This window comes from Sprattus sprattus (assembly GCF_963457725.1).
Source record: "Sprattus sprattus genome assembly, chromosome: 18".
Taxonomy (NCBI): Eukaryota; Metazoa; Chordata; class Actinopteri; order Clupeiformes; family Clupeidae; genus Sprattus; species Sprattus sprattus.
In genome coordinates, this window is record NC_137916.1 from 24,936,355 (window position 1) to 24,960,778 (window position 24,424).

General features: G+C 44.4%; 1 protein-coding gene across 1 annotated transcript in view; it reads left to right on the forward strand.

The window, feature by feature from the left end:
• Positions 1-2,061: 2,061 nt before the first annotated feature.
• The window catches only part of syt17 (synaptotagmin XVII), a gene marked incomplete at both ends in the record, with an annotated part of 23,134 nt that continues 771 nt past the window's right edge, over positions 2,062-24,424 (forward strand). The window contains 7 exons of the mRNA XM_080857066.1: positions 2,062-2,076; positions 4,943-4,960; positions 6,156-6,304; positions 12,012-12,169; positions 13,564-14,186; positions 15,360-15,480; positions 15,647-15,802. Of these exons, the coding sequence (XP_080713192.1) occupies positions 2,062-2,076; positions 4,943-4,960; positions 6,156-6,304; positions 12,012-12,169; positions 13,564-14,186; positions 15,360-15,480; positions 15,647-15,802 (1,240 nt within the window). The remainder of the gene's footprint in view (positions 2,077-4,942; positions 4,961-6,155; positions 6,305-12,011; positions 12,170-13,563; positions 14,187-15,359; positions 15,481-15,646; positions 15,803-24,424) is intronic.

The window sequence follows — 24,424 nt, forward strand, 5'->3', positions numbered from 1 at the left end:
CTCGAATCAACTGCCGTGTTCCTCACAGCTCTCATTTATTCACCCACATGCTTGGCAGACCCCTCAGTGGCTTTAGAGCCATACACAGATGACATGTTGAGTCGCACAGCAAACCGAATACCACCAGGGGGCGATATAAGACCTTTGATGGAATCTCTTATGCATCGCTGTCCTCAGAGAGCTTTTCTATGACGGGGCGGGGGTTATGTGATCCGTCACCTTATTGCAGTTCATTCAATTTTTATCTCTGCACCCACAGTTTTATCTGTTCTCCGGGTTGTGTTATACTATTATTCGAATTTGAATTCACAATTGCAGTTTGTTTTATGCTCATTGCAACTTTACGAATATCAGCATGCGAATTCCCTTCAAGACAAGGAGATATTTCTTTTTTTATGTCCAAGCCTATTGCCTAGATAAGAGCAAACAGTGGCTTGTCATCATCTACATTGCCAGTGGGGACTGGGAGAGATGAAGGGAAAGGTAGAAGGCAAACAGCTGACACGATATCAGGTCATGTCCCCGTTTCCACGGAAACGTACTTTTACGTTTCTCGTACATCTCCCACGGGGATTGTAACCCCTCGATAATTAGCTAGTGTGCTCTCTCTCTCCCTTTTTTTAACTCCTCTCTCACTCCTCTACTTCTTTCTCTCTCTGTCTCAGTGATTCTGTCTCTCACTCCCCCACTAGTCCTCCTTCGTGTGTACTGTAGCTGTACTCTTAAACACACTGACATTAAAACCATTTTGTCTGATTTTGAAACGGTCTGTGGGCACCAGTCCATGGTTGTGTGTTTCTGTAAATGCCACTCTGTGAAGCCCTTGTTCTGTGCATCTGTGCCTACCTCTGTACGAGTGCTTGTTCCTGTCTCTCTTCTTCCCTCTACCTCCTCCTCCACTCCTCTCTCTCTCTTTCTCTCTTCCCTCCCTCTATCCTCTCTCTCTCTCTCTTTCTCTCTTCCCTCTCTTATCCAAGTACCTCGGGCACACAGGTGGGTCCATGGACCCTGACTCAGCTCGTAAACGCTCTACATAACATGTTGCCGTGGCAGTAATTACTCTCTCCACCTGCCGCCAACCGCCATCCCCACCAACCCTCCTCCACCTCCTCCTCCTCCTCCTCCTCCTCCTCCTCCTCCTCCACCACCACCACCACCCCGCCCCCATCCTTCCCCCAACGCCGTCTCTTTCCATCTCTAAGAGTGACGGAACAACAAGTGGCCGTGCGGACGCCAGCCGGGTTGTCTGCTGTAAAGTGACTGGCTGAGGACGGACTGGGAAGCAAGCACTGAGGAAGAGAGAGAGATACGCATGACATATTTGATACCCATCAGTGTTTCATCAAAACCTGGATGACTCACCAGTCTCTGATAGGAGCACAGGACCCAAGGTGGAGGGAGGGGAGGAGGAGGAGGAGGAGAGAGAGGGGGGAGACAGAGAGAGAGAGAGAGAGAGAGAGTGAGGGAGAGAGAGAGATAGAGAGGGGAGGGTTGCCATACACTCGGGTTGTGTTGCGTGTCATTCGTGGAGAGTGGGCCAGACAGGAATGGAAGAGATAAAGAGAAAAGAGAGAGAGTGAGACAGTGTGAGAAAGAGACACACAGAGAGACTAAAGCTTCTGGGTGGGTGGGGTTGAAGATGGAGAGAAGGAGGGTGGATTGACAGATAGAGAGGGGAAGTGAGTGAGTGAGTGAGTGAGTGAGAGAGAGAGAGACACAGAGAGTGTGAGAGAGAGAGAGTGGTTTTGTTGTATTGTTGTTGTTATATGTTGTCGCCTTAATGTGGAAGAGGAAGCTATTCTTCCTTTTCGGAATGGATTTTCCTGGGAGTGTCGGAAAGAAGAGCCGCCTGAGGAAGAACTAAACCACTTCACTCCAGTCACGTTTTGAGAGGTAGTCTCTCTCGCTTTCTTGTTCCCTCTATCCCTCTCTTTCTCTCTCTTTGTGTTCCCCCCGTTTCCTCCCCTCCCTGGCTCTGGATGAGGCTGAAGTGGAGGCAGCAGAGGAGGTGGCATGAGGCTGTGCATGGACGCTGAGAGGGCGGGAAGAGACTAGGCAGGGATGGCTTACACACAGGTAAGCCCCGCTTGCTGCTTTTCCGTATCTGCGGACCTACCGCACACACCAGATGCTACTGAGCAGTGCACACACACACACACACACAGACACACATCCACAATACAACACAGACAAACGTGTCAGGGGAAACTGGTATCGGGAACTGCCTTTTTTTGTGTGATGGACCTTTTTTTAGTTGACCCTGTTTCCAATTCTGACCCAGCTTTTCTCTCTTTGTGTCAATCATAGTCATATTTCTTGCTAACGTTGCTGTTCTTTAGTGCAAGGCCTTGGTTGGAAACATGTTTGTTCTATTGCCTCTGTTTATTAGCTTTCACTCTTTTAAAAAACAGTGCATATGCTATTACAGTTCCAAACTGATGTCTATTCCGTTCTAATGTCTATTCTATTGAGAGGTGCATCAAATGATTTCTTTTTAGCACATATTTCCAACCATCTTATATTTAATGGACATTAAAGACTGGATATGTATTGAAAATAATTCAGTTGCTAAATCATATATGCTATGCATTCACGTAATTGCTTACTGCCACCATACACTGAAAGGGCTCCCCCTCGTTGAACATAGGAGTGCTCTTTGATATGACCTGTGCCTGAGACTTCACGCAGGGCTATTCAACAGGTGTAGGATTACAAACAAACCTTGGTGTGCACGGAGAAAGAAATCACTAGCTAATTGAGAATAATCCAATTCTGGATGTTTTCCTGATCAGATTTGTATTGGCGTCATGAATATAAAAGCTTTCAGAGCTTCTATCTGAACATGCACTGTCTCTAATGGCAAACCTCAGGACCATTTTAATTTCTCTTCTGTGGGATGGTGGGTGTATCCTTCTTCTAATTGTCTACGGTTTGACCATATTCATTTCTCTTATGTGGGATGGTGTATCCTACCTCTATTTGTCTACGGTTTGTCATATTCATTTCTCTTATGTGGGATGGTGTATCCTACCTCTATTTGTCTACGGTTTGACCATATTCATTTCTCTTCTGTGGGATGGTGAATCCAACTTCTATTTGTGTATGGTTTGCATTGAGATTCCCCTGACAAATAGACACAATCTAATCATGATGTGTATGTGTGTGTCAGAGTTTTCAGGTATATACTGCGTACTTGTGTTATAGCACAAGTGTGTGTGTGTGTGTGTGTGTGTGTGTGTGTGTGTGTGTCTAAGGAAGGCTAGAAAGCACATGTGTGTGTGCAATATAGATGTGAGTAGGTGTGCTTTGTATATGCATCAGGGTAAGATTTGAATTAGTGTTGTACACATATGTGAGTGTGAGTGGTGTGTATACATATGTGTGTATGTTTGTTTATATATATGCGTGGGAAAGACAGTAAAGGTTATTGTATGTGTGTGTGTGTGTGTTTGTGTGTGTGTTTGTGTGTGTGTGTGTGTGTGTGTGCGCGTGCGTGTGTGTGTGTGTGTGTGTGTGTGTATGTGTGTGTGTGTGTGCGCGTGCGTGTATGTGTGTGTGTGTGTGTGTGTGTGTGTGTGTGTGTGTGTGTGTGTGTGTGTGTGTCTGCGTGTGTGTGTGTGTGGACTGGAGATGTGGCGGCGTTGGCCATGTGCTCTGCTGGGCTTTGGTTGGTGACCCTGGTGCGTCATCCCCGCCAGCCACACAAGAGCTGCTGGGAGGGGGAGGGGTTGGGGGGGCAGGAGGGCGGCGCTCATATCACTGTTGCCGTGGTTACAGCCACAGCTAATTGCAAAGAAAACATAGAGCACGCACACGCACACACACGCACACACACACACACACACACACACACACACACACACACACACACACACACACACACACACACACACACACACATATCTCTATCTCTCTATATATCTCTCTCTCTCTCTTTCACACACAGACACAGGTTATCGCTCTGTCTCCCCATCTCTCTTTTGTACACTGTCGGAAAAACACCTGTGTTTAAGGCTCACATTAGCACACAACATTAGCACACACGGGGAACAGATGAGTCCTATGAGTGTGAGATGGTGCTGTTTTTCCATTCACATACATGGGATGAAGGGGTGTGTGTGTGTGTGTGTGTGTGTGTGTGTGTGTGTGTGTGTGTGTGTGTGTGTGTGTGTGTGTGTGTGTGTGTGTGTGTGTGTGTGTGTGTGTGTGTGTGTGTGTGTGTGTGTGTGTGTGTGTGTGTGTGTGCTAAAACACCAGACAGGATGTGGCCACAGAAGGAACAGCTTGCATAGAATGTCATTGGCTTTGGCAAACACAGGAGATTTGAGGTAAATCAAGGTTATGGGTCACTTTATACACATGTGTGCCTGCGTTTAATGTCAAGATCTTAATGTCAACCCATAGAGGTCACATCACAGCACACTGGGAGACCAGCTGTCACACAAGAGCTGGAATCATCTCATTAAAAAAAAAAAAAAAAAAAAATCCCATTGGAATGGAATATAAACCTAGACCAGAGAGGATCACTGAAAAAGTGTCTTAACATTTGCCAATGATGTGTTTTGCCTTAAAAATGTAGGTTCAAGCATTACCATACTACCTTAATCCTATTATAATAAAAGCATTTTATTTTCAAACCTTTGCCTCACACTTTGCGGTTTGCTGTTCGTATATATAGTTTGCATTTATATTTATACAAAAAGACTTACAGTCCAAGTGACGCATTTCACCTATACTTTTATCCCAGGAAAAAAGCCTCACAATGACTACAATGAGCAAATGGAATCACAAAGAAATAATTTGATGAACTGATACATCATATCATGTTTTTGACTATAACTGTACATGCATGCATGTGTTCTCCTCAACCTCAACGTTATGGTTCTCTTTGCCCCTTGCTTTCCCATCATCCTCTGCTGCTCTGCACCGGTGAAAATGGCAGTTGGAACCCATCAATGAGGTATGTGACATCGCCTTTTCCCCTTCAATCATTAATTCATATTTCAGGGATAGTTTCACCTGATATCATATTCTGCAGAGGTTTATGGTGGCACAAAGGCCATTGTCCAAAATATTAAACTCAAATTCACAGTGAAACTCAACAGAAAAGTGTAGGCCTATTTTATGCGAATATTCAGCTCTGCCCGACATGAAAGATTGTTTGGTTCAAGCAGTGTTTTGGTGTTTGGTTCACACATATTTTTGTCACGTTGTTTGGTCATACCTGTCGTATTCCACGCACAGAGTCCAATCAGACGTGTGAAACTAGGCGCCACTGGAGTGTGTCAACCAATCAGTGACCACACATCACCCCTGCGTTCCCCTCTATCCGAACGTCTTTCACCTCGCCTGCCTCCTCTCTGCCCCCCTTCTATTGCCATTTATTATTTATCAGCGAACTCCATCCCGTGCTGTTATTTTCATCAGGGGGCAGGCGTATTTTAGGGCAATCATGTCACCTCTCCCCACGTCCCCCCTCCCCGTGTTTGATTGAAGTCTTTCTCGCGTTAAAACAAGTTTCTATTTTAAACACGACAAGATTCCCGCGGTATCAACCAAGCGCAGCACGACTGTCCAATCTGCATCCGAAAGACGGTGCGTGTCGTCTGAATAAATACCAACCAGCGGAAAATAAAATACCTTGAGAATAAGTTTTGTTTCCCCCCTTTTGGTTGTAATAATGCAAGGGTTTACGCAACTGGTCTGTCAATTACAACCTTGAATATGTGTGTAGTGTTTGGAGTTGTTCCTCAGCGTGTTGTGTTAAATGACGGGAGACAGTTTGTGATGACGCAGAGCAGATGAGTCGCATAGTTTACCACTCACTCTCTGAAGGCCCGAGCGGGGCTGACACGCCCGAGCGGGGCTGACACGTCTGAGCCTCGCGGAAGCTAATGCATATTTAAGCACGGTGATTGCCGCATAGGGTATTGATAGAAATCGTTCTTGTTTTCATATCGAAATGAGGTCATCTACAGAAATTATTTATATTCAAGGATTGCTGGATGATTTCAGCGGCCTACAAACTGTATTGAGGGGATTGCTGTTGAAATGGTTGAAAGAGTGTTCCGATCTTGTCTTCTCCAACTGTCAAGCCAGACAATTCCCTTTCTCCCTCCATTCCTCTGCATCCCCCTCTCCTTCTGTTCTGTTAGGGTGTCCTGTCTAGGCTGACTGACCTGCTGCTGTGCCGCTGGTCGTGCCGGTCATGTTGGCTGTGGTGCTGGGAGTGTAGCTGCTGCCAGCCCACTGATGAGGAAGTGGAGATCCTCGGACCCTTCCCTGCACAGACACCCTCCTGGCTGTGAGTACCCCTCTACAACACTAAAAAAAAAACCCCGTAATTCATAATTTAGCCTACAAATTAATTTAAAGAAATTCATTTTCTTTTTTGAAACAAACATCTCTGCTCTCCCTCGGTCTGCTTTGCCCAGCCAGGGGTGTACTGGGAAATAAATTCAGCCCTGGACATGTCTGCTAGCACTGTCTGGAGGGACAGCAAAAGGGATAGGGCTTTTTTGTAAAAACCAAAACACGTGTGTCCCTCTATGGCCGATGGCCAGTACACCACCATTCATTTTGTTCTGATGGTCCACCAGCTCACCGATGCAGCAGCCCATCTGGATTTGACCCTGTTTGCCCAGTGGCCAGGACGCCACCACACCCAGCCCCATCACCTGTGTGCTGGTGTGTAACCAGAGGTGTAGTCCAGGGTATACGCAGGTATACGGAGTATACCCACTTATTTTTCAGTCAGCATTGCGTATACCCACTTCTCAAAACAGGGCGTTTATCCTGTACTGTATGGGCTTTAAGAGTATACCCACTTCTCCAGGGACCACTACACCACTGTGTGTAACTGTGTAACATGCTGTGCAGCCAGTTCTTGACCTTGAGCTTCTTACTAAACATAGCACAAAAAGTAAGGACATTTGTGTTTGGTAGATTTTATTCTTTGTTGTAACAATGCTTCTCGGCAATACATCTTATACCGTTGGGAAGCCTGTTTCGTTCCCTTTTAGATGGTGCCACATTTGTAAGGAACATGCATTTGTGGGATGAGCAGCAGAGCTGAGTATGTGGGTTGCGCCCATGAAAAATTCTCCTGTTGGTATTCATTCTTGTTTTGAGTTGTTTGTTGGATTGGATGCTTGAACTGTAACAGGGAACAAACAAGAAATATTGGCAATTTTACACTTTATTAATTTAATACACCATCAGAGAGAGAATGGAAAGACCTGCCATGAGTTCAGACCTCAACCCAATTGAACACTTTTGGTATCGTATCAGCTTGGGCGCTCTCTACGTGTTAGTGACCAACACAACCACGATGGCTGATCTGCAACGACTTTTAGTTGAGGAATGAAATGCCATCCCACATAATATTATTGCCAAAAAGCATTGTTACAACAATGAAATAATCTACCAAACACAAATTGTCCTACTTTTTGTGCTATGTTTATTTGATTGATTGAAGCCCGGCTGAGAGACTTCACAAGGGAATACCTGCATAATTGTGCTGGAGCTATTCGATATAGCCTGTCATTCAGAACGCCTTGGAGACATGTGTCCTCTTTAACAGTATAGTTCTGAAAACGATTCTGACAAAACTGTTGCATCCACTAGCTCAACAGGTCAGCAACCGACACTGGATATACCAGACACTACAGTATTATACTAACACACACAACTAACATTCTTTGAGTATGAAACACCGTTAGAGTATTAAGCAAAAACAGCTATTCCGCATACATGATACACAGGGCACATGCCATAAAAGGGCAGATGAACATGAAGGATTAGTACACCCCTGTTAACTGTCCTAGAGAACACTGAAGTCGTACCAGAAGTACTAGTGGTTTTGTGTCTCTACAATAACACTACGATTACTTGTGGAACCTTGTAGGGCCTTCAGACCATTATCCTAGATAGTCATTATCCCAGAATAACATAAATAATGATTCATTTATGTGAATGTAATTTATGTAATAAATATCTATGCTACAAACAATAACTAAAAGGTTTAGATGCACCGTTCTTCGTTAAAAACATTTGACCTTTAGAGTCAATTCAATTCAATTTTATTTATATAGCGCCAAAACAATACAATTATCTCAAGGCGCTTTACAGAGCCCAGTACCTAAACCCCCTTAGAGCACATGACGAGAGGGACAAGAAAAAACTCCCTGTTAGTCAGGAATAAACCTTTAGCAGAACCGCGGCACATAAGGGGGCACCCATCTGCTTGAGGTCGGCCGGGTCGAGATAGATGGGTGCGGGTCGTGTGGCAGAAGGGGAGGGGAAACCAACAAGTGGTAAATGTACACAGCATACATGTGATAGCATACATGTGGTATATACAAAGCATAAATGTAGTAGATGTGGTAGTGGTAGTCCTCAGATGAATGGTTCATATACTATTCGAGTCACTGACTGTACAAAATTCGTAATATGTATATCAGATTTTAAACAAAATAACATGTATATATTTTACTTTCACAATGCTTACCTAGTAATGTAGTCCTTATAAAAGTATCACATTATCATGGGTGAATAAATGGCGCCCTCTGTTGGCAGCTCACTTCTACCTGCCAGGGAAAGCAAATCACCATAAAAATCAAAATAAAAAAATCTTTTTGGAATTCAGATGGCACAAATTCGTGCATGCCTTTGTGTTGTGTGTGTGTGTGTGTGTGTGTGTGTGTGTGTGTGTGTGTGTGTGTGTGTGTGTGTGTGTGTGTGTGTGTGTGTCCTATGCTTTGTGCGTGCAAATGTTTTTGTTTGTGTTTGTGTGTGTGTGTGTGTGTCCTATGCTTTGTGCGTGCAAATGTTTTTGTTTGTGTTTGTGTGTTTGTGTATGTGTGTGTGTGTGTGTGTGTGTGTGTGTGTGTGTGTGTGTGTGTGTTTATCTGCTCTGCATGAGAGCTGTTAATCACTCTGCCTCCAGGCTTCAACTGAGCATACTCAGAGTCTAATGAGACACTCTGTTCACATAGAGGTGACCGCTGCCAAGAACTTGCTATGATGATGGAACCACAAAGTTTTTGTATGTGTGTGTGTGTGTGTGTGTGTGTGTGTGTGTGTGTGTGTGTGTGTGTGTGTGTGTGTCTGTGTGTGTGGGTGCGTGTGAGTGCATGCTTAATGAGGATCAGGGAAATCAGGGTATTCTTTCACCATATCTGAATCCCGGCCAACACAAGCACTAGGCCACCACCTATTTACTGTGGATGGCAAATCAATACCGCTGCTGATGGTGACTCATGACTTAAAGAGGCAGCATACACTGTTTTTTGACCTATAAACTAAATGACACGATCATACTGCGATGAAACACGTCAGTGCTGATGTAAACATTGACATAACTACCATTTTTATGAAAATCTGCCTTTTGTGGATTGAAAATGGCTCAACACGCCCTCTACAGTTTAACATCATGTCATGAAACGGGTTGTGAGTGTGAATCTAATTTTCGTTTGAGACATTCCCCCTCAGCCCCTAGCATTTCTCGAAATGATGCAGCTGGTGGAGTCTCAGAGCTGGCAGTATACGTGCACTTTAATTCCAGTGATTCATAGTTCTTTGCTAGTGCATTCGTGAGTGATGGGCCAGCACGGCTTGTTTCCGACACCTTGAGAGATTTTAAAAGTGAGGGGGTGTGGAGCTTGTTAAGCTGCGGCCAAAGCCGGCCATTTGAAAGGGAGGGCACACGGCAAATCAAACGGAGAAGAGGGTAACGTGTTTCGATATATGCTGGGAGGGCGAGGATCTGAAAGGATACCACCTCATTACAGCAGCACAGCCATGGCTATTAATAACACCCCCACCCAGCCTAATGAGATCACCCAGAAACAAAGCAGGCTCGCCGCTGGGGTCAACCCAAAGCAACGAGGCAGGGGGAGGGTTGCCTTATTCCAGCAGAACCCATGCAAAAACAAGGAAGGGAAGGAAAATACATTGTGGGACAGAGTATGAATAATTTCCCCTGCTGTCACAGACATCGCCGCTCACGAACTGAGGCGCTCGTGTCGACGTGGAGGGTCAGGAAGGGAGGACAAGATGCGTCTCCGAGGAGAGTGTGTGGGATGATGTCACTGGGTTTGGCAAACTGAGATCATTCGTCAGCGGAAAGGGACGGTCCCTAAACTGTGAGGTGGCTGGACCATGAAGACACAGGTTTAGAGAGCTGCTGGGAAGGGAAGGGGGGGGGGGGGGGGAGAGTGATGCAGGTGGTTAAAAGTAGGGCTGGTGTAATGCTGGGATTGGCGTCATCATGTCATCACACCCCAGCAGGATATGACATCGCCGTGACACGCAAACATACGCACAACCATAGACACAAAATCAACAAGCACTCACACACAGACACAGACACAGACACAGACACAGACACAGACACAGACACAGACACAGACACAGACACACACACACACACACACACACACACACACACACACACACACACACACACACACACACACACACACACACACACACACATAACATATCATCAACACCACAGATGCACAGGCACACCCCTCTCACACACACACACACACACACACACACACACACACACACACACACACACACATATCATCAACACCATCCTCATACAGATGCACAGGCACACCCCTCACACACACACACACACACACACACACACACAGATGCAACAGTTCTTTTTTAAATCCTCCTGGCTTATCCTTTTCATTTTCAGTTCAAAATGATCACCGCTCTTTGAAAAGATAAAAACTTTTTTTTTTTCCAGAGTGATTATTATTTTCCTCTGCATGTCCACACCGATCGTAATGCGTGCTTTGGTCTATCAGTCCTTGGCATCTGTGCCAGCCCAGTCCACCCTCCTCTCCTCTCCTCCTCCCTCCTCTCCTCTCCTCCCTCCTCCCTCCTCCCTCCTCTCCTCTCCTCTCCTCCTCCCTCCTCTCCTCTCCTCTCCTCTCCTCTCCTCTCCTCCTCCTCCTCCCTCTTCCTCTCCTCTCCTCTCCTCCTCCTCTCCTTTCTGCCGAGTCCACCTCCTGAGCCCTCTGCTTCTCCCCCCTGCCTGCTCAGGCCATGTGTTTTAGATTCTGGGGTTGCCGTAGCAACTATCTCCCTGTGAGCTGTAGCCATGGACACAAGGGGTCCTTGATGATTCCCAAGGGATGACAGGGAATTAGGCTTCCACCAAGAAATCCTGACCAGGCTATTACCCCATGCAGGGAGAGAAGCAAATAGATAGAAATAAAAAAAAACGAAATTAAATAAGACAGCCTGGTTGTGACAGATATTGCGTAGTATCAGGCATTAAAATGAATTCGAATTTAATAAACCCCCCAATTCCACTGGAATTGCTTACTCCCCAGGGTTAAGTTTGAGCCAACACTTTTCACAAGTCCTTTAAAATTTGTATTTTCATGCATTACATCACAATGTGGATATTTCAGCAGAACATCTGATCACATAGTTGCAACACTTTGTCCTTCTTGAGCTCACAGTGAAAGTATTTTAGTCATCAACCATTACATTTATTGATTTGGCTGCTGTAGTTGCAGATTGAGTCATCACATGAAATTAATTTGCCCCACTTGATTATGAGATTGTGCATTTACAGCAATATAAACATGCTCCGTCACCCCTCCACTGGCCCGTTCTACTCCCAAACTCTACATTTATCCCCCCACATCCAGACCAAGCATGAAATGTTATTTACTCTCAGAGTAATGCGGACTTACAGTCTATATTGGTGCATACTGCATTTATTTACCCACCAGGAAATTCCTTTGGCCAGTGGACGTCGGGCTTTTAATTCATACCACACCAGAGCTTTCACTTCTTGCTGTGACAGAAGAAAAATAGAAATGATTTCAATTTCTGTGTAAAGATTAGATGTTTAAATATGTGCATTATCAGACAATAATCTGCAAACGTTTGTTTTATCCTTTTATTTTTATTTTCTTGCAACATTTGTCAACAACCAATCTCTGTATGAAAAATGCGTTTCACTGTTTTTTTAGTGTCAATTACGACGATAAAGATGGGGACAATGACAGCATCATCCAGAGTTCCCCTGCCGGCTCCATCCACAATAATGGCAGCAGCAGCAGCCCCGGTCGCAGGAGATCTAGTGCAGAGATCACCCGCTCCACTTTCAGTCTGGCCCGGCAGCTCTCCAGTAAGCCAACCGACCACGGATCCTCCACAGAACCCCACACAGACTCTATAAAACCCCACACAGACTCCACAGAACCCCACACACACTCTATAGAACCCCACACAGACTCTATAGAACCCCACACAGACTCTATAGAAACCCACACAGACTCTATAGAAACCCACACAGACTCTATAGAACCCCACGCAGACTCTATAGAACCTCACACAGACTCTGTAGAACCCCACACACACTCTATAGAACCCCACACACACTCTATAGAACACCACACATACTCAGTTAAACCCCACACAGACTCTGTAAAACCCCACACAGACTCTGTAAAACCCCACACAGACTCTATAGAACCCCACACAGACTCTATAGAACCCCACACAGACTCTATAGAACCCCTCACAGACTCTGTAGAACCCCACACAGACTCTATAGAACCCCACACAGACTCTATAGAACCCCACACAGACTCTCCAGAACCCCACACAGACTCTATAGAACCCCACACAGACTCTCCAGAACCCCACACAGACTCTGTAAACCCCACACAGACTCTGTAAACCCAACACAGACTCTGTAAAACCCCACACAGACTCTGTAAACACCCACACAGACTTTATAGAACCGCTGTGTATTACAGTGGTTGTAATATGTTGGGACAAAGCCATTACTAAATCCTGCCAGAAATATCAGTGGTCGATTGGACTACTCAAAAATATCACAGAATGACAATGAGCAGACACTGCTACAGAGTCACCACACAAAATGCTTATTCTTGGGTATTTAACGTTATTGTTTGTGTAAAGTTTCTCTGTAGTCATTGTTCAAATGATAGAAATACATGAGTCGATTCTAATTGAATCTGTAGCTTTTGTACCTAAAAACCCACAAAAGTAAAAAATTTTTTACCAGTTTCGGACAACAAAACCTACATAATTCACACTTTGGAACTGTTTGTGTCATAAATGATGGTCTCACTTTTGTGGTACTTCCAAAAATAGGTTTAAACTATTTTATGATTATTCTGCTGTGAAACCACCAGTCATATCTATTATATTATATTCTGTTAACATAATGTCTTCAACTTTAGAGTGCGAAGATTGTGTTTATAACTTTACATCTTTAAGATCGCCACAGTACTTATTCAACATTAGGCTGATTTAAATGAACAATGCATATCAACAATGGCATTTACCATGGCATTCTGCTAAAACAGTAAGTAAATGGTATGCCAAAAAAGTCAGACAAAAAAGAAAATATTTCCTGAAAAATTGATGGATAAGCATAAAAAAGTGCCATAAAATGAATTTGGGTTAGGTTGGGTTAGGTTAGGTTAAGGTGGACAGTGTTGTCTTTGCTAAACTACATTGTAATTTTCCTTGATTGTCTATCATTGATAGGTTTGGATGCTCGTAGGCCCAGCTCTCCCCTGCTGGACGTAAAGCCCATTGAATTCTGGGCCATGGGTCCGAGGAAGGAGTCGGTGCAGCCTCTACGAAAGCCTCCACCGCCGTCAGACTACGACTACTTCCGAAAGCTCGATACCCGGCTGTACTCCTCAGACTCAGGCGGCGGCGATGACGTGGACTCGTTGACGGACGACGAGATCCTCCTGCGCTACCAGCTGGGCATGCTCCACTTCAGCACGCAGTATGACCTCATCAACGGACACCTCAGTGTGCGCGTCATCGAGGCCCGCGACCTCCCCCCGCCGGTCACGAGCGACGGGGCGCGGCAGGACATGGCGCACTCCAACCCCTACGTGAAGATGAGCCTTCTGCCCGACCACAAGAACTCTCGGCAGACGGGCGTCAAGCGTAAAACGCAGAACCCCGTGTTCGAGGAGCGCTTCACCTTCGAGTTGCCCTTTCTGGAGGCACAGAGACGCACCCTGCTGCTGTCCGTCGTCGACTTCGACAAGTTCTCGCGCCACTGCGTCATCGGGAAGCTGGCTCTGCCGCTGTGTGAGGTGGACCTGGTGAAGGGGGGGCACTGGTGGAAGGCGCTGGTGCCCAGCTCACAGGTACGGCCACTCTTGTCACCTCAAGTCAAATCAGTTCGATTTGTTTAGATGCCTCCAATAACGATTGAAATTTGACGTTTCAATCAAGTCTCCTGTCAAGGCGCTTCACAGAGCCTAAAGCCTGAGCCCCCTAGAGCAAGCACTCAGGTGGCAACGGCATGGAAAAACTCCCTTTTAACTGGAGGAAACCCTGAGCAGAACCCAGGTCATAAAAAGGGGAAACCATCACTGTAATACTGTAATACTGAATGCAAATATAATTACTGCAGTGAAGAAAAAAAAGAACAGTGTGCCGACGTTTACAGAGCTTTGCTTGAGCAATATCGTGTAAACTCCACATCTGTTGTGACAAGTGCGGTTAAAGCTTTGGGGAGAGAGTCGTGTCCCTGATCAAATTTGTTATGAAGTCAGAGCAGCTGTTCACCCCTGGGTTTTCGAGGCATCTAGGCTTCTATAGGCTCCCTACCATTTGGAAAGGATTTAATGAGTGCGTTCGATGAAATCAAGCACCTGTCCTCTAAACTGAAAATCCATTCAGCCGGCTAAAAGCTGAGACGTTTTACTTCAGTCTTGACATTTATGTTCTAAATTGGAGGATTGAGAGAATTGATTCAGAGCCAATGAGGCAGCTTTAGGAAAGCCATCGGGTTCACAGAGCGCCTAGCGGTCCACGCCAAATTCATGCTACTTCCATGTGTAGGGTTTTTCCACAGCAACACAGTTGTTTGAGAATTCCACAATTATGCCTTGAGGCTTGAAGTTCTATATGTCCAAGTAAACAAAAGTACGTCATGGTCTCCCACCGAGTCATTTAGGCTTGGAAACAGACTTGCCTTCTGTCTTTTAAAATCGTTTAAAGATTCTGCGCTAGGCATGTCTCTGAACAGCTACTTCTTTGTGCTTTGGAGAGACTTCTTCTTTGGGTCCTAGGGTTAGAGCCTCCTTTAGGTCCTAGGGTTAGAGTCTGCACAGAATCATCCCGTAGCGAACCAATAACATAAAATGAATGGAATAATCTCTTCCCATGTTGCTCTCTGCTGCTGTCATTGTCACACAGTCTCCTTTCGTGATCTGAGTACAGATTAGATTGATTTTTGTGTGACAATTGGATAAATGAAAATCTTCTCCCTGTTTTCTCTCTCTCTCTCTCTCTCTCTCTCTCTCTCTGTTCAGAATGAAGTTGAGCTGGGTGAGTTGTTGCTGTCTCTGAACTATTTGCCCAGTGCTGGCCGCCTCAACGTTGACATCATTCGTGCCAAGCAGCTACTTCAGACAGACATGTGCCAAGGCTCAGGTAACGTGTTCCATAGAAGACCATTGAACAGTCCAGCGTCCAAAACAGTCAAATTCAGTGCGGTGACCATTGCCTTTAATGGGTTTACATTATCTCTATTCTTATTTCAGTTCTTTTAGACTTTTAGACTTTTGAAATATTGAATTTTGAATTGCTCCCCTTCCAGATCCCTTTGTGAAGGTCCAGTTGGTCACTGGGTTGAAGCTGGTGAAGACCAAGAAGAGCTCGTGTATGAGGGGCACCATCGACCCCTTCTACAATGAGACCTTTAGCTTCCGTGTCCTACAAGAGGACCTGAATGAGGTCAGCCTAGTGTTCACAGGTACGTCTGGACTGTACACTCCAATTAACTAAAGTAAACGGTGGATACAATGATTTGGTGCAAATTCGCACCTGTTTTGTAACCTAGGGCTAACCTTAATGTATTGATAGCTGACACAATGTGAGAGGGTTTTTGCTAGATATCGCAAAAAGGGTTTTCCATGTGTAATGACAGCCAGTGGATACAATGCTGGGCATTGAGTAAACTTCAACCCCCATCACCTTAAGAGATGTGCTAGTGACAGACGCTAGCATCCATGGGTTTTAGCCTCTTTGCTAGCACGCTCACCTTCAACAGGTTGCAAGTTCAAGTCTGGTGCTTGTCTTCACAACACGGGTTACACATGTTAACTACTGACCCCAACTTTAATGTTCACCCAAGGTCATGTTCACCCAAGGTAATTTTAACGTAAACAAACACTTTTGGTGGTTCATTACTGAAAGGATAGACACCCTTGGTTAAACTAAAGATGTACCGCTTCATGGCCAGTCTACTGTATCTATACAGTCTTCACTTTTCAGGGTTTTAACAAATAAGTCAAGCTTCATTTAGTTGAGGAAATTAATTGTGTAAAAACAGCCACACTTGTGGTTGACCCGATGTGTGCAACGGTCAAAATCCATTCCAAATACGTATGTAGGTGATTAGCGGCTATTTTCCATTCTCGTATCCCACGGAATTCCCACGGACCTGGACTAACCGGTAGCACAGCGGAGCGGGGTCTCCGAGGACAGACTGTTTCATTAAACTCCAGTCAGCCAAGGCTTCTCCCTCCGCCAACACACAGCCCTACCATTAGTTAATTGGACCCCACAAGCATGAGCCATATTTCCATAACAGTTTAAGCCCCTGTGAAGGCCAGGAAAACAATACAGAGACAGGTTTGGATGTTCACTGGCAGCCCTTTGCGGGGTAGACACATTTCAAAAGTCCTCACAATTAGACCAATCTCCGTGGCGACCCCAGGGCTGCCACTTGGATCCTCATTAAGCCTCGTTTAAATGCCAGCAGCATTTACTTGATTAACGTCGCTGCCAATCAGGCCTGAGCCACGGCCGAGATCAAACTGAGTTACCCATGCGCCAGCACACGCTGGCATTTAGTGTGTTTTCGGGGCGAGGCGAGGAGGCACTGTTTTCGCTCGTCACCAGGAGAAGCATGGCTCCTTGGTAATTGCGTGGGACCTAACGGTGACCTGATTCTTTTAAACTCACATGACCTGACCTTACTCAACCTCACCACAATCATCTCAGCCATTGAGACAGACGCTATGAGAGCCGTTGCTTGACAGGTAGCACAGCCACAAACCCCTGCAAACTATCTTAGTCATGTTGCACTACGCACACAGGGTGTCTTAATGGAAATACCACAGAACTTGTGTATGGACATTGGTAGCCTACTGCTATCTGCTATATGATAAGATGCTCTAATTGATTGCTGTGGGAGAAGGTTGACTACCACTTTATTTGGATAGTCCGCTTAAAGAGACTTTCAAAATGGTTTGTTGACATTTATGTTCAGTCATTCTAGTTGTTCACTGAACACCGCCCAAACCAATCCCGACCCCTAACCCTAACCTTAACCATAAACTGTACTTAACAGAGTTCTAACAGATAGTTTGTTTTAATCTGTATAGTCTGATCATCTGTACCCAGTCCATAGGGGACCATCCAAATAAAGTGTATGCATCCAAAAATGTTTTACATGCTGGATATTTTTATGCTAATATAATTTGACCCAATATGGCTTTAAGTAGCTATTAGCATTTGATATCTCTTAGGACTCTACTCACTACTTGTGGGTCATCTGTTTTAAGCCACAAGCAGACTTACATATCTATATCCATTTTCATGGGTTCACTTATCATGCATTCAGGCAGCTGGTTATTGGGAAAGTTCCCATTTCGGAACATCCCACTTCCAAGTTGAGAGGGTTCACATCATGACAATAATCAGGAAAAAGGTATTGACAGTTAGGCATCGTTAAGTAGGCTAGCTAGCCAGAGGATTAACATTTCGTTAGTTACACAAACATAAACTGCTAAGTGTTGTTTAACATCACAATCACCTGCGCTAATGAGTACAACCTAAATAAACAACAACGTGACTTATTTGTGCGCAGAGCAAGTACATATTTTATCTTTTGTCGTTTTGACGTTGAGTGACGTCAAACCTACTTCTCGGAGCTCTCAAAAACGTCCCGCTTTCCTAGTGGAATGTTCCGGGTTTGACAAGGGTTCAGGTGTATTTTCCCACTCGGAGGTCAGAGTTTCCCGCTTACCAGTTGCTCATACACATGCCATTAGTATAACCATGCATCGCTGATTTCACTCGTTGGGCCTACTGGTCAATGCAGTCTTCTAATTAGTACAAACAGGCAACAATCAGCTCAAAACAGCGGATTCTCCCACTTCCCACTGCAGTGAGGCTATTGGTCCCTCTGCCCAAATCTCCTCTCTGAAGTCTAAAACTACAAAAAGCTTACAGAGAGCTGCGAGCTGCCAACCAGCCCCCCCCGTCCACCCTGCTGGCCCTCTGTAGCTAGTTCTGTCTCTGTCTGTCTGTCTGCCTGTCTGTCTGTCTGTCTGTCTCTTCACTCTAACTTTTGGATCTCCCTGCCTGTTGCAAATTTTCTCACATTCCCATCACTGCATGTCTCTCTCTGTCGGTTTGTCCGCTTCCCTGCAGTTCTTTTATATCATGTGCCTCCCACCTTAGTCTTCCTTTGGTGTCTTGGCTGTTTAACCTTTACACGAGCCTGCCTTATGGAATTTATTATCTGTTAAAGCACCCAGCTGCCCCTTTATCGCTATCTATATATATCTTTCTTCATTCTGTTTTCCATTCCACCTTCCAACGGTAGCCGTGCACCTGTAAAGGGGTAATGGGGGTTTATTGGTCCACCATACGCTGTTAGTTGCTTTGAATGGAACCAGACATCCTTCTGACTGAACCGCAACCTCCCCTCAACCACCCCCCCCCCCCCCACCCCCCCCCTCCCCGAAACCAGCCTCCCATCAGAGCACCCCCTCAGTTTGGGTCATGCTCCTCATTATTCCTGTCAAGGTAATTTCAGATCAGCAGCAACGATACAAGAGAAGATATGAGCCCGTGCTGATAGGACACTATTGACAGCAATACTTCATCACTACAAAGTGGGGGGGGGGGGGGGGGGGGGGGGGGGAATAATAATGTCAGATGTTGTTATCATTCTTGGAAGTGAACATTGTCTGTTCAGCTGGCACAAACAAAAACAAAGTCGAGGATGTTGACTCACGGCCGTTCAATGTGAGTCCTCGCAGATAAAAGAGCTGAGGCGCATTAAACCTGAGGCCTTGGTGTCTGCTAGGCTGTGTTTGTCTATCACTTTCCCTGTAAAGAAGCTCTTCCGTGTCCTTTCGATCAGACCTCATATCCTGAGCAGGAGCCAAACGGTGTCCCCAACACACATCTGTGCCTCTGTGAGACTCGGGAGGCATCAAATATGGATGAGCTCCCACGCAAAGACAGGAAGTGTGTCTTCAGGCGGAAGACGACAGGAGAGCCAACCAGTGAACTGTGATGGTTTTGGTGGCATTTGCTCCTTGGTACAGCAGGGATTTTGTGTAGCACACATATTCCATCTAAGTCTACAGCAAGCATGAATTATAAAGAAGCTGAAAACTGCAAACACAATTTCAGTTTAAACCAGATACTACAAGACTCTTGTCGAGTTACACAACATGCATCAGAATTTTCCCGGAACGTCAGATCGCTTACTGAAAGCGTTAATGACACCATCTGATATACCTGATAAACTGTTGCTGTTAGCCTTGATTCTGAAAATATATTGGTAGTAGCAAAATGAGGCCTGATGATGATATAGTGGAACTAGAGATGCCTAGGTAAACAAAGCGGTCTGTATGGAATTCATGACTGACCAGATGATGTCACAATAAACTGTGGATTAACCAAATTCACGAATTGACGAAAAGCTAATTTGTTCTTTGTCTAACATCGGTATTAGCTTTTTTGTCAGAGAATACTTGGACCGCCAGTTAAGCTTTGATTGAAGTACAAAAAGCAACCTGCATGAAGCACACCTGTACGTGGTCCAGGCCATACTGACAGAGCTTCATGGTGGGCACTGCTTAATCCCCCCTCTTAGGAGGGTCCAAGGTGAAGCTGTCGTTGGTGCGTCACAGTGGGATAAACCTCTGGGTTTGAGTGCCCTGGTTGCCAGGCGACAGCATGATGGCAGCAGCAATTCCGAAGTCGTGAGGTCACCTACTAGAGGTGATGGTGGTTTGCTAGATTTGGGGTGGGGGTGGGGGTATTGGGAGGGGGGGGACGACGACACTTAAGGGGCCTCCGCATCTTGTTGGTTTTCCCCATCATTCTGCCACCAGAGGAGGGGAGGGGCGTGGGTGGAGGGTGTCACAGAGGCTAGCAAATCCCCAACCTTATTTACAGGCAATCGGATGAAATTAACAAGCCTTTATCTTCTGACCTTCATCCATTAGCTAAATTGGATTAAGGGGAAAGAAACAACAACAGAAAGGAAAAACAATAGACAACGTAGTTTTATTTGTATCCACTTCTCTCTCTCTCTCTCTCTCTCTCTCTCTCTCTCTCTCTCCCTCTCTCTCTCTCTTTCTCTCTCTCTACCGCTCTCTCTGTCTTTTAAAAGGTCTTGAGCAATCATGGGAAGTTGTGCTTTACTGAAAAAGAAGTGGTAGTGGATGACTGAATTGGTCATGTCTTTGGAGTTTCATTAGGCCTGCTGACTGGCTGTGCTTTAGGCTCCTCAGAACTGCTCCCTCAGCCGAGACCTCCTTTATTATCTGTCCAGGCTATCACTTGTACACGCAACCTCTTTATACAGCCTTAATATAGTGTATGTCTTTATGACATTATTTCCTTAACTAAGAATATACATATTTTCTTAAATAGCATTGAGGAGTGAACTGGTGTAAATTGAGCTACTCTACACTTATTCAGTGTGTGCCTTTTTGATGGATGTCAGGTACTTTTCCCAGGCCTAAGCCTCCACTGACTGTAGCTGTTGTCCGTCTGCGAATGATCAATGGTGCAGGGCCATTGTGCCAAGTTTACTTTGGGGCATGTTGGACATACCAACTCAGTCTTTCACTGAAGACAGTTCCTACTGTAGTTTCAGTGTCCTGTACGGATAAGATCGATGTGCCACTAAAACTTCAGAATACAGTTGTTTGGGGACGCAAGTCCAGAATTCAGTTACCTGCTAGTTTCGTCCTGAAATAGCCTAACAAAATAGCCCTTTTCCTAACAGCCCCTTGAAAGATGATAGGAATGTCATAAAAAAAAAATCGATATATTGAGGATTGATTGGCACGTTATTTTCTCTACATTTCTTTGAGGCAGCAATGTATTCAAATTTGCCAACATTTAAATAAGTATCAATAAATATGTGGGATTTACATTATATTCAGTTGGCCTCACGTTAAATGTGTAATAGATTTTGGATTATTAGATTAGATTACTACAGGGGGCAATATAGGATCAGGCCTTAACAAGCAGTGGAGTTGTCAGGACAGAATCATAATAAATTAAAAAGCTAATAATTTCAGCAAAGTACTAAAGTAGGAAAAAAAAAATTGAAAATAAGATTGTTTTGTCATACAACTACTAAGTTGCCTTGCTTACCTCCCTCACCCCTATGTTTGTGCTACTGGTGGACGTATTTTGCAGGTAAATTAGGCTAATGTTATGACAGATAAACATATTGGAGTTTTAGGGGAATTGGCAAAAGAAGCCATGTTTTGAGTTATATGTCGACGTTTGGAGTTATGTGTCAACGTTTGGAGGGATACACAACCACTTAGCGTGGAGGAGAGTCACATCTTCCTAAACTAGAGGAAGTGAGACCAGAGTTTAAGGCTACCCTGTCGTCCACACTTCAGTAATGTTGTGTTGTGAAATATGTATAAAGACCTGTGGTGTGCGGTCAACCCTTTCTAAGCCTTCTGAGATGGGGTGACAAACATGTAGGCTACAACGTAATAAAAATGTCAGTGTTAAAGCTGATGTATAAAGCACCAGTTTAGTCAAACAAACTAAGCCATGTTACACCGTCTCTTCTGTCTCAGTGTGTGTAGAAGATGATAGATGGATACAGCACAGAAGATTTTTTACCTAATCAAGTTAAAGACTAATAAACATTAGTATAACATCTTGCCTACACAAAATATATGCCTTGTGGAAATGTGTATGACAAAACAATCTTATTTTCACTAATTCTTTTCCTACTTTAATAATTTGCTGAAATGATTAGCTTTTTAATTTATTATGATTCTGTCCTGACAACTCCACTGCTCGTTCACAAACAGGCAAGCTTAAATGACTCCTTCTAGTGGCGTTTCCTTATATGGCCTTTACAGCTTAAGCGTCGTGCACACGAAGTCTAGTTTGTTTGCATCCGATCTGTTCATAATACCGATAGCCCTATCATAAAGACGAACACTCTCTATCCGCACACGGTTTCCGCAACGATCGAAGTCTGGGGTAGAAAGTGAGTAGATTTGAATCGGTACGGGGGCTGGTGTTCGTCTGCACGGATTCATGCAACCTGATGACGTCATTGCCCCACGTGATCTTTTCGTGATCTCCAACCACTATATACAGCCGCGGAAAAAATTAAGAGACCACTTCAAAATTATCAGTTTCTCTGGTTTTACTATTTATTGGTATGTGTTAAAGTAAAATGTACATTTTAGTTTTATTCTATAACCTACTGGCAACATTCCTACCAAATTTCAAATAAAAATATTGTCATTTAGATCATTTATTTGCAGAAAAATGACAATTGGTCAAAATAGCAAAAATTATGCAGTGTCTTCAGATCTCGAATAATGCAAAGAAAACAAGCTCATATTCATTTTTAAACTACACAATACTAATGCTTACACTTAGGAAGAGTTCAGAAATCAATATTTGGTGGAATAACCTTGATTTAAAATCACAACTTTCATGTGTCTTGGCATGCTCTGCACCAGTCTTTCACATTGCCGTTGGGTGACTTTATGCTACTCCTGGCGCAAGAATTCAAGCAGCTCGGCTTCTTTTCATGGCTTGTGACCATCCATCTTCCTCTTGATCACATTTCAGAGGTTTTTTATGGGATTCAGGTCTCGAAATTGGGCTGGCCATGACAGGGTCCTGATCTGGTGGTACTCCATCCACACCTTTACTGGCCTGGCTGTGTGGCATGGAGCATTGCCCTGCTGGAAAAAACACTTCTCAGAGTTGGGGAACATTGTCAGAGCAAAAGGAAGCAAGTTTTTCTTCCGGGACAACGTTGTACTTTGCCTGGCTGAGGTTTGTAAAAGACCATAAGGATTGAAAAAAGCAGACTGGAGGGTCTTCTAGTTCGTCTTCTCTGATGAGTCCAATTTTCAGCTTTGCCCAACACATGGTCGTCTGATGGTTAGACGGAGACCTGGAGAGGCCTACAAGCCAGAGAGTCTTGCACCTACTGTGAAATCGGCCTCATCAGAGAAGACGAACTTAGAAGAACCTCCAGTCCGCTTTTTCAATCCTTATGGTCTTTTACAAACCTCAGCCAGGCAAAGTACAACGTTGTCCCGGAAGAAAAACTTGCTTCCTTTTGCTCTGACAATGTTTCCCAACTCTGAGAAGTGTTTTTTCCAGCAGGGCAATGCTCCATGCCACACAGCCAGGCCAGTAAAGGTGTGGATGGAGTACCACCAGATCAGGACCCTGTCATGGCCAGCCCAATTTCGAGACCTGAATCCCATAAAAAACCTCTGAAATGTGATCAAGAGGAAGATGGATGGTCACAAGCCATGAAAAGAAGCCGAGCTGCTTGAATTCTTGCGCCAGGAGTAGCATAAAGTCACCCAACGGCAATGTGAAAGACTGGTGCAGAGCATGCCAAGACACATGAAAGTTGTGATTTTAAATCAAGGTTATTCCACCAAATATTGATTTCTGAACTCTTCCTAAGTGTAAGCATTAGTATTGTGTAGTTTAAAAATGAATATGAGCTTGTTTTCTTTGCATTATTCGAGATCTGAAGACACTGCATAATTTTTGCTATTTTGACCAATTGTCATTTTTCTGCAAATAAATGATCTAAATGACAATATTTGTATTTGAAATTTGGTAGGAATGTTGCCAGTAGGTTATAGAATAAAACTAAAATGTACATTTTACTTTAACACATACCAATAAATAGTAAAACCAGAGAAACTGATAATTTTGAAGTGGTCTCTTAATTTTTTCCGCGGCTGTATATAAATCTCACTGGTAGTGGGCCTCGAATTCACTAACATTAACCCAGTCTTCTGATTTTTGACTAGCCTCCTATCTTTATCTAATTCTTCTTATTCAGACGTAACATAACTTTCATGACCACAAATATAATTTGGCCAGCGATTTAATTTGCTTTTTTATTCATAAATGTATGTAAAATGGACGGAGCAAAGCATCATGGGAAATGGGATGACAGACATGTCAGGTTGTACTGTTCCAAAGTCTTTATTATCAATAGAAAAAATTATTCATTTTCGCATATCCTTTAGTCTAACCACTGATTTTATTAACCATCATAATGTAATGTTGTTAATTGGAGCTTGAATGTCTT